This window comes from Vulpes vulpes, chromosome 6 (assembly GCF_048418805.1).
Source record: "Vulpes vulpes isolate BD-2025 chromosome 6, VulVul3, whole genome shotgun sequence".
NCBI lineage: Eukaryota > Metazoa > Chordata > Mammalia > Carnivora > Canidae > Vulpes > Vulpes vulpes.
Window position 1 is genome coordinate 45,803,508 of NC_132785.1, and position 18,459 is coordinate 45,821,966.

Genomic DNA, 18,459 nt, shown 5'->3' on the forward strand with positions numbered 1-18,459 from the left:
ACCACACACAATGAATGATAAAAGGGTCTAGGTTTCTAACACCAGAGAACAGAACATCAGCAATGGAGCTTCTTATGGAATGAACTGTCTTCAAAAAAAAAAAAAAAGGTCATAACCCCGGTTACTTCAAAATTTGAAATTTTTTTGCAAATGGGGTCATTACAGATGTTACTAATTAAAGTAAGGTCATAGTGGAATAAGGTAAGCTCTAAATCCAATCTGACTGGTGTCCATATAGGATGCAGGGACTCCTGGTGGCTCAGCAGTTGTGTGCCTGCCTTCGGCCCAGGGCATAATCCTAGAGTCCCAGGATCGAGTCCCACATCTGGCTCCCTGCATGGAGCCTGCCTCTCCCTCTGCCTATGTCTCTGCCTCTCTCTCTGTGTCTCTCATGAACAAATAAATAAAGTCTTTAAACACAAAAAAGATAAAACAGTCAACTAAAAGAAGAAAATGCAGAGGGGTGCCTGGCTGGCTCAGTCAGTGGAGCAAGCCAAGGAATGCCAAGGTCTGTCAGGGACCACAAGAGGTCAGAAAACTCAACAACAGATTCTCCCTTATCAGGTTTTCAGAAGGATCGTGACCCTGAAGACATCTTGATTTAAAAACACTTTTGGCCTCCAGAAACATGAAGCCACAGATTTCTGTTGCACTGAGCACCCAGTTTGTGGTACTTTGTTATAACAGCCCTAAGAAACCGACACACACACACACACACACACACACACACCGACACACAAAAATACTGCCTTCTGAAAGCAGTTTTAATGTGCGTACTCTAGTTCCCATGGGCAAACCTAACCCTAACCCATGTAAGGAAGCAACGAACTAAGCATGTTTAAGTTTCTTAGGGAAGGGATCCCTGGGTGGCGCAGCGGTTTGGCGCCTGCCTTTGGCCTAGGGCGCGATCCTGGAGACCCGGGATCGAATCCCACATCGGGCTCCCGGTGCATGGAGCCTGCTTCTTCCTCCGCCTGTGTCTCTGCCTCTCTCTCTCTCTCTCTCTCTCTCTCTCTGTGACTATCATAAAAAAAAAAAAAAAAAAAAAAAAAGTTTCTTAGGGAAACAACATATAAGTCACCTACTACAAAAATCATAAACACTCTTCAAGTCATTCAAAATTGTCTACTATTCACAAAGCTACAAATGTGATTACAATACTCAACTTCAAAAGAACCGGTAAAAGCTGAATATGCAAAGTTTCTTCTGTGCAGGAAAAGAAAAATGTGTTCCTATGCATTTCTCTGAAAGACCCAGCTACTTGAGGCATGGCCTGCTCACGCATTCCTCACTCATCTGGGCTTGCTGCCCATGCCTGTGTCAGGGGAAGTCTTGGATATCCCCAAAAGAAGCCAACAGACCATATGGCGGGTTCAACGGAATCTGACCACTGACTACATCACTACAGTTTTACAGAGTATGAGTTAACACAGCAACAAACAAAAGGTTTTACGAGTTATGAATCTTGCCTAGACAGAATAAAATTCCAATTTTATACCATAAAATTATTAACAAGACATAAGGTTCAATATTCAGTACGTGCATATTAGAATAGAAATTCCACCACCATCAAGAAAAGAAAGAAAAGGGGACACCTCTGTAGCTCAGTGGTTGAGTGTCTGCCTTAGGCTCAGGGCAGGATCCTGGGGTCCCAGGATCTAGTCCCACATCGGGCTTCCTGCATGAAGCCTGCTTCTCCCTTTGCCTGTGTCTCTGCCTCTCTCTCTCTCTCATGAATAAATGAATAAAATATTAAAAAAAAAAAAAAGGAAAAGAAAGAAAAGGAAAACTATGCACAAAGTAAGAAAATAAATCAATTGAGCATTTGTCCAGAAATAGGTCTGAGTGGAGAAAGAAGTTACAGTCTCCCAATGGTTAAATGAGACACCATTCAACACATGAACAGCTTGTAAAGGTGCCAGAAGCACTATTTGGATTTTTCTCTAGTACTCAAGCTGATGAAAAGGTTGACATTAAATTACCATTAAAGCCATGAAGTGCATACCCAGAACAGGTCATGCAGGAAAGTATCAGACATCAGAACTCAAGCCAGAAAGATTGACTTCAGAGTGGCTGGTAGGCAAAAAGCCTAAGCAGCATTATTAACAATATAACCTCAGAGACACACTTTATTGGGCATAGACGTTGTTAAGACTTCCAGTGCTTTGAAGACAAGATCTTTTATAATCCTATTGGACTAGTCCAATGTCACTAAGAGAAAAATAGAAGGAACTTCTTAGACCTGTAACTTCATAATAAATCCTTCGTTTTAAGTACATGGGAAAAAGGACATTGAAAAGTGTATGTAGACGGGGATCCCTGGGTGGCTCAGCGGTTTAGCGCCCGCATTCGGCCCAGGGCATGATCCTAGAGTCCCAGGACTGAGTCCCACATCGGGCCCCCTACATGGAGCCTGCTTCTCCCTCTGCCTTTCTCTCTGTGTATCTTTCAAGAATAAATAAATAAAAATAGAAAGAAGAAAGAAAAGAAACAAAGAAAAGAAAGAAAAGAAAGGAAAGAAAGAAAAGTATATGTAGAAAAGAAGATACTACGCCATACAGCCCACATGAGAATTTAGCCCAGAGCTGCAGACCATAGAACCATCTTGAAGGGGGAGGTCTGCTGGATTTAGCTCCTACAGCTAACAAGCACAAGCTCTTTGGAAATCATGGCTGCGCTGCCTACTGAATCCTGGGCTGCAAAAGACACTGTCAACAGCAAGCTCCTGTATGCCAACACAGCTTCTGACCCTACACGTCAAACCTTGCCTGGTCCTGACTACCTGGGGAGTGAACTCTGCGTACCTTTCCTCTCCTGCTGACACAAAACACATCTAAGTGGAAAGGAAGAAGTGGGAATGCTGGATCAGTTCATTCTAATCATTACCTATGACCTCTGTCAGGGACCCAAGACACTCTCCTGAGTGGCAATCAGGCCTCCATCAATTTCAGCCTAATCCAAACCATTTCATCCTATTCCCGAACTGCCTTTGCCTTTTTCTTTCTTTCAAAAATTTTATTGATAAGAGACACAGAGAGACACAGGCAGAGGGAAGCAGGCTCCCTGGGGGGAGCCAGATGTGGAACTCGACCCCAGGACCACAACCTGAACGGAAGGCAGACACTCAACCACTGAGGCACCCAGGTACTCCTGCATTAGCCTGTTGATGCATCTTCTTGCTCTATCCCGGATACCCACCCCCATCTTCTCTGATCCAGTCCCCAGGCTGCAGCCAGAGGGAGCTCTGAAAAAGCAAAACCAAAACAGCTTAATGTGGTCTGTAGGGTGCTGTTTCCCCTGCTCAGGCCTCCCAGCACTCTCTATTGTGCACCACTAGACATTTCTGGCTCCTCAAATACATGGACCTCCTTCTGGGGGCACCAAGCACTTTTTAAGAGCTTTTTTGTCACATAACTATCCCCACAATAATGAAAAGTATCAGCCTCCTACCTCCCCTAAATGTTTCCCATCCCCTCCTAACCACCCATAACTGTAACTCTCCTGGTCCCTCTTTCAGCCTTCCCAGGAAGCTCTACCTCCAAAATTATGTTTACAAAGCACCTTAAGACAGCTCAGACTATCCCTTTCAACAACTAATGCCATGAAACACATCTTAACAGTGAGTGTCTTTGAGTGTTTATTTACCCCTACTTGATGATACATGCATTCCAAGTAGGAAGGATATCTGCGCATTATTATTCTACATACACATTAGCACCACCCCAGGATTAAGGTAGGTGCTCAGTTATTTTGTGGAGCAATGGAATGAATCCTCAATGTACGCCCCCTCCAGAAATGTCCAGCATAAACCAAGACAGGTGTTAGCTTCTCCTCTCACCTTATTTTAGTCTTAACATAATCCTGACATTTTTTATAACTTGCTAAGTACATCCTGGCTTTTTTCCACAAGGGGGGCAATGTTCCCCACATGTGGCATATTTCCAGGTACATGGGCACACTTGACTACGACACGGATACCTTGGGCTCTGCATGACCCAGGGAATCAATCTCCAACATGTTAAAATTCAGTTTTAATAAGAACTCTAGGTGATTATAATGCACTCAAGATCTAATTTTTTTTTTAAAGAGTTATAGAAAACAGAGGTTGAAAAAGAGTCTAAGATCTAAAAGAAAGTAAGAGGTGCTCCTGAGTGGCTCAGTTAGTTAAACATCTGTCTTAGGCTGAAGGTCATGATCCTGAGGTCCTGGATCAATCCCCATGTTGGGCTCCCTGCTCATAAACAGCCTGCTTCTCTCGCTCCCTCTGCCTGTTGCTCCCCTTGCTTGTGCTCCTGCTTTCATCAAATAAATAAAACCTTAAAAAAAAAACTCAGGGCGGCCTGGGTGGCTCACGGGTTTAGCATCTCCTTCAGCCCAGGGCATGATCTGGAGACCGGGGATTGAGTCCCACATCGGGCTCCCTACATGGAGCCTCCTCCTCCCTCTGCCTGTGTCTCTGCCTCTCTCTCTCATGAATAAATAAAATCTTTAAAAAAAAAAAAAAACTCAGCTTTTATGACAAAACTAGAAAAAGAAGACAAAAATCAAACCCAGAGCCATCAAACTTCACTAGACGTATTTTAATACATATCCAGCACTGTGGAGAAGCAGGAACAAAATAAACCAGATTTTTGTGTAAAGTGAGGCACTCAAGATCATGCCCTGTCTGCCTCACTGAGCCAATCTATTTTCATTTTAGGCTTATTTATAAACCTAAAAATACCTGAGGGCCGCATCTTGAAGATATAAGTTACTTTCCCTGAGCAACGTAGGGACAGCTATTTTGGAAAAGGAGGTAGTGGGTATGGTTGAGGGCAGGGTATGATAAAATATGGAAGACTTTCCCAGAAATAGAGTGAGACAGAAAGAAAACGTGAAAGGAGATCCACAGGCCTACTCAGAAACCACAAACCAGGCATCTATGAAGGACAGAACTCACCTTTTTTCAGAGAGACTCATCCTCACCCAAGGAGCAGGGCCTTCTGCAAGCTCTTTCCATCCCAGCCCAGAGAGAAATTGGTCTCCCCTCACTCCAACCCCAGTCTTACAGTCACTGCCTAGTCCTTCAAGATGGCACGAGGGATGAAATCTGCTTGTGAAATTTCTGCTGCTTTAGACATTTTAACCACCCAGCAGTTATCACCTGTACCTCACAATCCCTGTGTCACTGCTATTTAATGTTGCCGGCCAGAAATCATCAGCAACTTAGCTACCTGTACTCTACCAAGACTGAGAGGGGAATACACACAACATTCTTGAATGACTGCCAGGCTTCACCTAAGTATAACATGGTGACCCCAATTCAGAACAGGCATTTTGCTTAAAATATACTTATAACGTAAAAAAGGTGTTTGTCACCGAACCTTGATTCTTTGGATGCTGACGACTGATTCGGACACCCTCTCAATGGCCGAGGGGAAGAAGAGGGTGACGGTCAACCGCACAGCCCCATACAACGACACTGCCACAAACACACGGCTGGCTGTGATCACGTTGCCAAGAAGCACATAGGTGGTGAAAGTCACAAAAATGATGATTTTGTTTGCAACGAAAAATGATGCCAAATTCATTCCTCTGAGGTAGGAGCTTCTCAGAATCTTGGAAATTTCCTTCCTGGCAAAGAGTAGAGGATAATGGTTTTCAAGGAAGCAACATCCAAGTCATAAATTCAACTATCTTTTGCATGTGGCTCCATTTCCAGGGAGAGAACATGGATTAAGACAAATCACTCCCCATTTTATGGAAATATCTTACAGCACAGGCTCCAGGGCTAAATGCCAATGTCGCTCACCTCAACTAAATGGAGGCTTAATGTCACTCTGTAAAACTGCCTGGGTCACTCAGACCAGGTATGAATGTTCATTCAACAGGCAGGCATCAAATGATAGAAGTCTTGTGCTGATCACCTTGCTGAGGACAGATGGGCACATAGCCTGTCCCCCCTAAGAGCTCATGATTCATTGGGGGAAGAGAAAATGTGTGCATCAGACAGAAACAGCCAGCACAGGCCCCATGGATGCGCAAAGAGGTGCCTCCCTCAGAGCAGTGTAGTCGGGGAAGATGCACATGACTGGAGCCAGGCAGTGAGATGGGGGGGGGGGGGGGGGGGGGGGGAGTGAGCTAAATTAGTCGGGCTTGCTGAGGACCAGAGAAGATGCAAAGCTGAGTGCATTTGATGTAGAGGGAGATGCACCTACAAAGTACATGCAGAACTGAGCAAAGGCATGAGGCTATTCTCATGGCTCTGTTTCTGTTTGGCACAAATAAAACTGAGGTATAGTCTGGCCCAATCTCTACAATCTTTGTCTTCTTGCAATGCTCACATAAATTATAGTTTTAATGCCACTGTCATATTAGCAAATAATATCGTTACTTGTTTGGAATTCAGGGTATGAAGAAATATGTGGAATTTCATTTTTGTAGTAGAAACACGCTCTCTTTCCTTTAAGAAGATACCTAAATGGGGGTGGGGGGGTGCCCCTGGTTGACTCAGTTGGATAAGGGTCTTCTTTTGGCTCAGGTTATGATACAAGGGTCCAGGAATTGAGCCCCACATTGGGCTCCCTGCTCAGAGGGGAGTCTGCTTCTCCCTATGCCCCAGGGAGAAGCCTCTCTCACGCTCTCTCTCAGGTAAATAAATAAAAGCTCTTTTTAAAGAAAGAGAAAAGAAAGGAAGTAGATGGTGGGACACCTCGGTGGGTCATTAGTTGAGCGTCTGCCTTGGCTCAGGTCCTGATCCTGGAGTCCTAGGATTAAGTCCTGCATCGGGCTTCCTGCAGGGAGCCTGCTTCTGCCTCTGCCTGTATCTCTGCCTCTGTCTCTCATGAATAAATAAAATCTTTAAAGATAATAATAATAATAATAAAGAAAATGGTAAATGGAAGAGCAGATTAATATGGTGCATAGCATGGGGCAGGGGATGTTTAGTGTTTTAGTTCACATTTTAATGGGAAAACTTCCTAAGGTTCCTCAAATATTTCAGCAAAAGCAGGAGACAGAAAAATAAAAAAAAATGGGGTAATATACAGAGAACCGTACCTTCGCAAATTGGTGATAAGATCCGCAAAGGACTTTTCCCAGGCATACATTTTTATTATTCTTATGCCAGTTATAACTTCATTCATGGTTCTGATCCTGACATCTGTGAAAGTTGCAGTCTTACTCCTAAGGGGACAGACATGAGAGATGAGCCACAGCCCCACTTTCCTTATCAGCAGCAGACACAGCCCACGACCAGGGATCAAATGATTCCCTCCAGCGCCTCTACTCAGACAACACAGGTGGCTCGACTCAAAATACAAATGGAAGAGACTTCAGTTTGGAAGGCAACAGTTCATCCCAATTCAAGTAGTATCTTAGAAAACTTGCAATAGGGACTAAGGAAGACACAAAAGAGAGTCAGATATAAACCGCCTGCTCCAAGAGGTCATGCTTGGGTAGGGAAGGCAAACAGCCCGTGAATCTAACAATACTACAGTTGTTTGTGGTATAGTATAGTAGAACGAAGTACTGGGGAGCAGAAAAGAAAGGGCTGTTGATTCTAATTGGGCAAAGGAGAGAGCAGGAAAAGCTTCGGAGTTCTAGTAGCATTGAAATGGGACTCCAAGGACACAGAACATCTCTCCATCGCAGAGCAAATTCCATGCTGAGAAAACCACAAGGTAAGAAACAGAAGAGAAAACTCGATGTGCTTCAAACAGCACATCATCATCCAACTGAAAACCTTGACAGTGACCCATTTCCAGCCTCTGGAACCTGCTTCATCATCATCAAACTCTGTATCACCAGCCACTTTTCTATCGCATATGCTGCTAGGACAGCTGGACATCTAAAGACACAATTGAGGTTGACCTTGCCCTTGGGAAGTCTGTAATTTATTGGTCACACTGAATTTAAAAAAAGACATGCACACATGAAAATACCTCTAACATAAGCATAACAAAAATATACACTGCCCAGGGGCACCTGGGAGACTCAATGGTTGAGCGTCTGCCTTTGGCTCAGGTTGTATTCCCGGGGTCCTGGGATCGAGTCCCAAATCAGATTCCCCGAAGGATGCCTACTTCTCCCTCTGCCTAGGTCTCTGCCTCTATGTGTCTCTCATGAATAAATATAATCTTTAAAAAAATATATTAAAAAACCATGCAGCCAGAAATGGACTGCTAAGTAGATATTTAAATTATACTATCATTTAATATATGTTGAAATAACTTCATCATATGTAAATTCTGCTGGAAGACACAACTTAACGAGGCACAGGACCCAAAAAGCTAGCCAGGAGGAGCCAGTGGATGCCTTCACTATCTCAGTTTCGAGAGTAGCCCTCAGCTTAAGGCTGGAGCCTCCATGGCTAAGCCTGGACCCGATACAATCAACACAAACAAGAGATCACAGAAGACATTTGTTTTTCATCAAAAGCAGGGGCCAGACCATGGATATTAATAAATACATATTACCCATTTTTTAAACCAGTGTTTCTCTTACCGGAGTGATGAAAACAACTTTCCAATGCAGCTTTGCAAGGGTAGAAGAATAATTAGAACTACCATCCCGGCAAGACAGGATATTCCTATTTCCATCCAGAGCAAAGCAGTCACTGCAATAGCTTGCAGTGGTCCTGCCCACAGAAAGTGCAAGAATACTGTCACCTTAAAAGAGAAGATACAATGCTTTCTTAAGACAGCATAAACACAAAACCAGTGAGAACACAGTACAGAAACAATCTGCTCTGAAAGAAGACAGGAACCTAAACAGGGTGGCTCAGCAGTTTAGCGTAGCATCTGCCTTCAGCCAGGGCATGATCCTAGGGTCCTGGGATCTAGTCCCACATCAGGCTCCCTGCATGGAGCCTGCTTCTCCCTCTGCCTGTGGTGTCTCTGCCTCTCTCGCGCACGCTCTCTCTCTCTCTCATAAATAAAATCTTAAAAAAAAAAAAAAAAAACCCTCTGCTCTGTCGTTCTCGAATGAATGAATGAATGAAATCCTTTAGAAAAATGGGGTACCTGGATGGCTCAGTTAAACATCGTACTCTTGATTTGGGCTCAGGTGAAGATCTCAGGGTCATGAGATCCAGCCACTTGTTGGGCTCCTTTATTGGGCTCCATGCTCAGTGGGGAGTCTGCCTGAAATTCTCTCTCCCTGTCTCTCTGCCACTCTCCCTGCTCCTGCCCTCTCTCTAAATAAATAAAATCTTTTAAAAAAAAAAAAAAAAAGCTTTCCTATATAGCACTCTATAGGGCACAGAACTATCCCTCCCCACCAAGATGTCATCATATAGAGCAGGCCAAAGAATTCAGCCAGCAGGGGAACCTAGGTGGTTCAGTGGTTGAGCATCTGCCTTTGGCTCAGTTCATGATCCCAGGGTCCTGGGATCAAGTCCCACATCGGGCTCCCTGCTTCTCCCTCTGCCTATGTCTCAGCATGCCTCTCTCTCTCTCTCATGAATAAAATCTCAAAAAAATAAATAAATAATAATAATAATAATAATAATAATAATAATAATAATAATGGTAATTCAGCCACCAATACCAACAACATGTGCCCAGAAAGGCCACTTATGAAGGACTATTAGCAACATTTAAACAAGCTGGACGGGAACTGTTTATGCATTGTTGAAGTATGCTGTAAACATGCATTGTTGAAGTATGCTGTAAACACATTAGGAACACAAAATGCCTATCACCAGAAAACACATAGTAGTGCTATACCTAAATTGCACATAGAAGAAATGAAAATTGAATAAAAAGTATCCTCGTCTTATATTCTACACCAAAAACCTGGCATCAGAAATGCCAAGTTAAACCAAGGAAGGTGTCAGGAATGAAAAAGGATCCCTCAAGGGTGCAGCCTACCTGGTCAAACTTGTTCACGTCATTGGACAGCAGGTTGACGATCTGGCCGGTAGTGGTCTTCCCCATGGCCATGTTACTAAGGCGAAGTGCCTGAAACAGAAGAAAGGAATAGAAGATTATAGTCCTACAGTGATATCATGCCACACTTAGAAAACAAGCAAAATGGAGTATATTTTTTACAGGGTCTTGTGTGACTTCCCGTAAGCACGGTGTTCCATGACAGCAGGGCTCTAGAGGACCTGGGCTCAGGCTTCAACACTTTTGAATGGTGGCAGCCACATACCACAAGGAACAACAGAGCTACACGAGATATAAGCAGACCCTCCCACCCCATTTTATGGTGAATCTGGACATGCCCAGAGGATAAAAAGATCTATACTCGGGAGTCAACTCAAGTAATTTTGAGCCACATTCTATTAAAGTGGGAAGGCTATCTAAGGAAAAAATTTAGGAGACAGACTATACATCTAGACAGGGTCATTAATTCTTTTTTTTTTTTTTTTAAGATTTATTAATTCATAAGAGACCCAGAGAGAGAAGCAGAGACATAAGCAGAGGTAGAAGCAGACTCCCCACAGGGGGGCCTGATACGGAACTCGATCCCAGGACTCCAGGATCACGACCTGAACCAAAGGCAGATGCTCAACCCCTGAACCACCCAGTGCCCCTGAAAATATTTTTAAAATCAATTTTACATACAAATACACATGAATCCCTCATGCAGAAAACACATTATAGAAGTGCGTATCTGATAACTAATCGTTAACAATTAAACTAAGAACAGCACACAAAACTGATTCTAAAACTGATCATTTTCAAAAAACCTCAAGACAACTGCACCAAGAGGTTGCACCTGGGTGGCTCAGTTGGTTAAGTGTCTGCCTTTGTCTTGGGTCATAATCCGAAGGTCCTGGGATTGAGTCCCGCATCTGGGGCCCTGATCAGTGAGGAGCCTTCTTCTCCCTCTCCCTCTGTCCATCCCCAATGTTCGTGCACTCACTTGCTCTCTCTTGCTCTCATTCTTTCTGCAATCTCTCAAACATTAAAAAAAAAAAAAGACAACTGCACCCATGTGGAATCACCATTCACAGCCTGTCACTGAAGCTGACAATGAGAACCACATGACAAGATGGTGCCGACGACAATTTGTGCAAAAGGCAAAGTTCTCGGCAAACCATCAGGATGACTTGTCATTTAATTAGCTATGTGACCAAGTGTAGCAATGGACTAAAGACTGATTCTGGATCCAATGTTCACCTATCTAGGTTAACAGCAATGCTGCAGCAGAGAAATTAATAATCTGTCAGAGGAAAATCAGTCATACTCTAGCTAGGCCAAAAAAAAAAATTGTGTAATGTCATTAATGTTATTAATGAGGAAGACATAGCCTATAAGCAAACTGCCAGATGTCTGCTTCCAGCCATCAGAGTAGTCAGTACTGGACTTGCCCTCACTCTCAACTGTAAAACTATAAAACTGGACAGAACCTATGAAGCCACTGTTTCAGGCACAAACACAGGCAGTGCATGACCATAAGCCTCCAGAAAAGGGAAATACCAGAGCAGAGACCCATGACCAGCCTGGCTTTCTGCCCAGAGGCATTTACTGCCCAAGTAGAACTACACTTTCACTGAGGCAATGAGGAAGAGTTACCTGTTCCAAATTGCAGGAATGTCTGGAATTTGCAAGCCAGAATAGCAGAAGCACAGGCCCCCGGAGTTTTTGTACTGAGTTAGCAAATGGATTTCGGGGCAGCTGTGAGCTCAAGGGAGACTCCAGAGTTCATGCAAAAGGGCACGAAGTTTCTATCCAAACAGGATACAAGATCTTCACAAGCACCTAAGACACTCCATTTAGATACCAGGAGGGCCATGGCTTAGTAATAAACATCATACTCTAGAGTAAGAGTCATGTACTTTAACGGAGTTTAAAATGGAAATATCTGCCACTGATAGATACAGAGATACATAAAGTAGGAAGGTAGGTAGTCACGTAAGTAGATAGACAGATCTACTGAAACAATCTCCCAGGAATTGCTTATAGGAAAAAAACAAACATGCTTTCACTAAAAGTCCCTATAATGTTAACCTTTAAAACATCCAAAATAGTAAACAGTTATTAAACATGCAACGAAGAATATGTGACCCATGATCAAGGAGAAAGAACACAGGGACACCTGGGTGGCTCAGCTGTTGAGCATCTACCTTTGGCTCAGGGCGTGATCCCGGATTGAGTACCATATAGGGCTTCCCGCATGGAGCGGGCTTCTCCCTCTGCCTATGTCTCTGCCTCTCTCTGAATAAATAAATAAAATCTTAAAAAAAAAAAAAAAAGCTAATAAAGGAATCAAAATTGAATCCAAAAACTATCTGATACCACCAAAATAAAAGTGAGGAATGGAAACAAGAAAAATAGAAGAAACAAGTAGAAAAAAAATAGCAATGCAAAAAGCCAAAAACAAATCAGATCGATATTTACACTAACACTCTAATTAAAAGCCAGAGATGGTTACCAGGGATTAACAAAAGACATACCTAAATTGCTATAGAAGAAAAATGAACTTAAAATACACTGACAGGTTGAAAGTCAAAGGACAAAAAACGATAGACCATGCAAACAATAGGTACAGCGAATGTGGTGTGGCTGTATTAGTATCAGACAATACAGACGTTAAGACAAGGAATATCGCCAAAGATTAAGAGGGATGTTTCATAAAAGTAATATCAATTCATTACTCCTAAATGTGTTCAGATCAGGGTGGCTCAGCAGTTTAGCACTGCCTTCAGCCCCAAGGGCATGATCCTGGAGACCTGGGATGAGTCCCAGGTCAGGCTCCCTGCATGGAGCCTGCTTCTCCCTCTGCCTCTCTCTCTCTCTCTCTCTCTCTCACACACACATGAATAAATAAAATCTTTGAAAAAATAAAATAAAATAAATGTATATGGATCAAATCACAGAGATTCAACATTTATGAGACAAAAACAGACCCAAAGAGAAAAAGGACAAAACATCACAATCATAGGTTTCAACATCCCTCTCTCAATAATTTTTTTTTAAGATTTTATGTATTTATTCATGAGAGACACAGAGAAAAAGAGATATAGGCAGAGAGAGAAGCAGGCTCCATGCAGGGAGCCTGATGTGGTACTCGATCCAGGAACTCTGGGATCATGCCCTGGGTCAAAGGCAGATGCTCAACTGCCGAGCCACCCAGGTGGTATCCCATCCCTCTCTCAATAATTAATAAAAGTAGACAAAAAAATTTTAAGGATACAGAAGATATGAAACACACTACTAATCATGTTACTGTGATGTTAATGGAACACCATACCCAACAACTGCAGGACAGTTTTCTCGAGTACACAGTGAATATTTGCAAACATAGACCACTATATGCTGGGACCATAAAATAAATCTCAATAAATTTCTCTTTTTTTTCCCAAGATTTTTATTTATTTGAAAGAAAGAGAGAGAGAGAGAGAACAAACAGGGGGAGTGGCAGGCAAAGAGAGAAGGAGAAGCAGACTCCTCACTGAGCAGGGATCTAGATGCAGGGCTTGATCCTGGGACCCTGAGATTATGACCTAAGCTGAAGGCAGATGCTTGACTGACTGAGTTATCCAAGCATCCTTCAGTAATTTTCTAAACATAAAAATGTTAGACAGAATGTTCTCTGATTACAAAAGTATTACATTGGAAATCACTAAGATAGCTCTAAGAACTCCAAATATTTGAGAAATACCAGGATATTCATACAGAACCATGTGGCAAAGATGACTTCATAAGGAAAATCAGAAATATTTTTAAATAAATGAAAATAAAAACATAACGTATCACAATTTGTAGGATATAGTTACACCAAGTCTTACCAGAAACTTCTGGCTTTAAAAGTTTTACACGAAAAAGAAAGGTATGAAATTGGTGGTCTAAGATTCTCCCTAAGATTAAGACCAAAGAAACAGAAACAAACACATATATACTCTGTTCACACCTACAGAAGAGCATCTAGTGTTATCAATTATACATCTGTTGCCACCCAGGAACAATCAGCTCATTGAGGGCAAAAAGGACTCATCATATTCGTGTACATAAGCAAAAATCATTGAAAAGCCTGCCCTTTATTGAACAATTACTACAACTCCTACAACTGAATAGGAAACCACCTTACAAAGCAAGGAATTATTCCTATTTTGCAGATGGGAAAATAGGCTGCACATATTCATGGCTGACAGAGAACTCTAGGTGTTTTTTCTTCTAATGAAGCAAAATTACCACTCTTCATTAATGTAGACAATTTAAGTTTGATTCATGTCAGGTATAGAGAATAACAGTGCACAAATTAATGCATCATCCTTCTGCTAATGTTTTGGTTCCACATTTCCATGAGTTGACAAGTTATAAGAGGATACTATTTGGTTTAATTTATTTTCCCTGTGAAAGCAAGTTAATTCCACCATGAAAGAAGAAAAAAAAAAAAAGCAAACAAAAGAAACTAATATTTTGCACTGTATATACCAGGCCTAGGATTAGTATTTTTATTAAATCAAGAGCACTTCAGCAGGAATAAGAATTATAATATTGGCAAGGGTGGGGACCACACCATACTAAGTGGAGTCTGCTTGAGATTCTCTCCCCCCACCCCTGCACATATCCTCCCACTGAAATAAATAAAATCTTTAAAAAAAAAAAAAGGCTTGAAATATATATACCCTGAGAGATTAAACCCACTGAAATAAATAAAATCTTTAAAAAAAAAAAAAAAAAGGCTTGAAATATATATACCCTGAGAGATTAAAGATGTCTACAAAGGTTTTGCTTTGGTCAAGTTCACTGCATGGACATCTGTCAGTATAAAAAACTGAGAAATAATTCAAATTTCTAATTAATGTTATAATAGAATCTATGTGGCCATTAAAAACACTGTTGATGGTGTTATGCAAACTCCCATCAGACTAGATATCCATTTATAGTTGGTTCTTCTCTGGGAAGGCATGAAAATACATGTGGGGTCAATAAGAGAACTCTATATACAATCTGAACCAAAACAATTTTAATCAATTTTTTAAGAATTAAGTAATACTGGTCGGTCCTTCATTTAAAAAATACACGATTTCGGGATCCCTGGGTGGCGCAGCAGTTTAGCGCCTGCCTTTGGCCCAGGGCACGATACTGGAGACCCAGGATCGAATCCCACGTCGGGCTCCCGGTGCATGGAGCCTGCTTCTCCCTCTGCCTATGCCTCTGCCTCTCTCTCTCAATCTCTCTCTCTCTCTCTCTCTCTGTGTGTGTGACTATCATAAAGAAATTTAAAAATTTTAAAAATAAAATAAATAAAATTAAAAATACACGGTTTCTTCTTTATTTTATTCAGTACAAGTGAAACACAAAACCCAAGTATGCACACATAGATACCACTTCTCTAACAGTCCTCAAAAACAGAAACTGTGGTTCACCACCTTCATGATGCAGATTTTTCATCACCAATATGCCTCTTACTCAAAGACGACCCTCACTGCGCATGTTGAGGATGCTTCTCACAGACTGCCCCAGATGACCATGCCTTTGGGGGTTTGCATACAATATAACTCCATTCTGTTCCTGGATGTCAAACTATCCCTTTTACCAGTACCTACTACTGTTTCCAAACTAGGATATAACCTCATAATATTTTAAGTAAAATCACAGTGAACAGGCTCTGAATAGAAACTAAAGGATTTTCAGAACAAAATACCAAGTACTTATGTCACCTATTTTCTATTTTTGGTTTACTTCCTGGTTCATGGCCCTACCTCAGAGCTGAGTCTGTCAGATAATGTGGTTTCCAGGGACATTGGGTATTACTGTAACAGACGAATATGAAGAATATGTTTAGCTCACCTGAAGCAGAAAATTGCCTGTATTTTTCCAATATTGTTGCCTAGAGTTGCTTAGTAATGCTGCTACATCTACTTTCAAGACTGTGTGATCTAAAACCATTAAACTTCATTTTTATGGGGTCACAAGGTCAGCCTAATATCCTCTATCCCCATGAATACAATGGGTGACAACTCCGTAAAGTTAATCAGATTCCCTCTGGGGCTCTGTAGAAGAGATTCAAAAAAATGAAAACAGAAGTGCATACAAAATCAACAACCTGCTGTCATCAATAATCTGATAGCTCCATTGCCTTTTTTCCCCTTTTTTTGGCCTGGTTTTCCATGGCTAGCACACAAACCAGCACACCTGTACAGAAAGCTTTCGGCAAGCTGTGGCATTTACATTCAGGGATACCATTAGCTTTCCTTTAACTTCGTTGGCCACTTTTTCATTATACCACTATGATCTATTGAGAGTCAAGAAGACAGACACATACAGACTTTAGTTCTGAGCAGAAGGGCCACAATGTGGACCCCAAGAACCACTTGGGTACCAGTGATATTTCCTTCGAGGTCAGACTGACTCCACATTCCTTGACCTTATCACCTCTAATGGCCACGGGTCCCTGAATGTGTAACACTTCATGATGATAGGATGGTCAAAGTGCAGTCACATCCTCAAGTAACAACAGACACCCACCAACCACCACCACCCCTACCCAGACCCTTCCATCATCAATTTCTTGCTTTGAAATAGAAGCCCCATGTGACTGGTTTCCCAAACAAGAGAGGGGATAAAAGAAACCAACAACACAGAACAGTTGTGGCAAAGGTGAGCTGGTGGGGTGACAGGAAGAAGTAACAATATGGTAAGTGTGAAAAACCCACTGACAAGGAGAAAAAAGAGAGCAAACACACACACACACACACACACACACAATTACTAATATGCACTTCAGGGTCAGGCGACAAACTATCTTAATGAGAAAATAAAGATGAAGTACATCCCCAATAGAAAAATAAAAAGCTATCAACTTTTCAATATATCTTTTATTTTTGGCTCTAAAAACTTTAAAAATAAATTAAAAAGTGTGAGTATAAACTGTCTTCTCAAAAACCACATGCATACTAAAAAATTTATATATAAGGCCATATGCTTATATTTATATTTATATATATATATATATATATGGCAATTCTATTTAGAACTCTTTTGTCTATGAAGCAGTTCCTAACTTTTGCTCATGACATGCCTTCCTTCATACCAAGAGTACAAGAGGGAAGCAATATGCCCTCTCCAAACTCACCCAACTGTGCGTAACTTTACTGTCAAAATGAGAGTGTTTTACAAATGTGGGTTTCCTGTCTTTCCTAATGTTTTATATTATCAAAGTATTGAACTTAAGGAAGTTGGTTATGCAGCACACCTAAAGTAATAGTGCATACTTCAGTAAGATCACATAATAAGCTGAATTACACATTCCTTTCTAAACATCAAGCTTGAGGTTTGGTGAGAAAATGAGTAAATCTGTACAGAAAACATGATACAAGGAAATGCTATCGAACACATGATTTACATAGCATGCATTTTTAGAGCCAAACTTACTAAAAGCAGCAATACCTTAATATCTGTAACGAGTACATACTAAGGAATGAAAAGAAAAGTGCCCGGAGCATAAGAAAAAAAACGCTCTCTCACAAAGCAACCCATCACTCTCCACCAAATGCCATTGTGCCAAATCACCCCAGTCTCCTAACTCAGGGGAGTGATGTGGAACCAATAGCAGCTGGGTACCGATCAGACTGCAGAGATACCAAACAAATAACCCTGGTCAGCTCAGCTAATGGGTCCCAGAGGGAGGAGAAAGGAAAAGACAAGGACTTCAAAATATAATCCAGACACCACTGCTTGTTCTGTGTAGAGTCCTCTCTGAAATGCCTTGCTTTTCCTACACAAGAAACTCAAAGTGTATTGCCACCGTTGAGAGGAAGAGGGGGGGACTGTAATGTTTTCAATGAATACTGAGTAAATGTAGAGCCTGCACCCATTCAAAAAAATTAAGTTAACCTTGAAGACATTATGCCCAGTGAAATAAGGTAGGCACCCAAGGGCAAATACTGCCTGATTCCTTTCACATGAGGCACCTAACCTGGTAGTTTCATGGAGACAGGAAGTATGATGGGTGTACACTGGTCACCAGGGGTTGGGGTGAGGGGGATGAAGAACTGCTGGAATGGGTACAGTTTCAGGCTTTACAAGATGAAGAGTCCTGGAGATGGATAGTGTTGATGGTTGCACAATGATGCAGAATGTCCTTAAGGTCACAGAGTTGTACACTCAAAAATCAAACATGTGGTCAATTTTAAGTTTTGTGTATTTTACTGTGATCAAAAATTTAAAATTCATTAATTTAGATATGCCTGGGCGGCTCAGCGGTTGAGCGCCTACCTTCAGCCCAGGGCATGATCCCAGGGTCCTGGGATAGAGTCCCATATTGGGCTTCCTGCAGGGAGCCTGCATCTCCCTCTGCATGTGTCTCTGCCTCTCTCTGTGTGTCTCTCATGAATAAATAAAATCTGTTTTAAAACTATTTTTTTTTTCATGGCGGGGTGGTGGTGGAGACTGGATGGTGCAGTTAGTAGCCTGTGACTCTTGATCTCAGGGTTGTGAGATCAAGACCCACTGTGGGTGTACAGATTACTTTAAAAAAATTTAATAAATAAAACAAGAATTATTAACTCTTAAGACCTGG

The 18,459-nt window shown here is 41.7% G+C and overlaps 1 protein-coding gene across 1 annotated transcript in view; it reads right to left on the reverse strand.

Annotated features, from left to right (window-relative positions):
- Window positions 1-18,459, reverse strand: part of ABCC4 (ATP binding cassette subfamily C member 4 (PEL blood group)) — a 246,631-nt gene that overhangs the window by 160,374 nt on the left and 67,798 nt on the right. The window contains exons 5-8 of the mRNA XM_072760858.1: window positions 9,852-9,941; window positions 8,485-8,648; window positions 7,039-7,164; window positions 5,364-5,613 (exon numbers count right to left, since the gene is read on the reverse strand). Coding sequence (XP_072616959.1) covers window positions 5,364-5,613; window positions 7,039-7,164; window positions 8,485-8,648; window positions 9,852-9,941 — 630 coding nt within the window. The remainder of the gene's footprint in view (window positions 1-5,363; window positions 5,614-7,038; window positions 7,165-8,484; window positions 8,649-9,851; window positions 9,942-18,459) is intronic.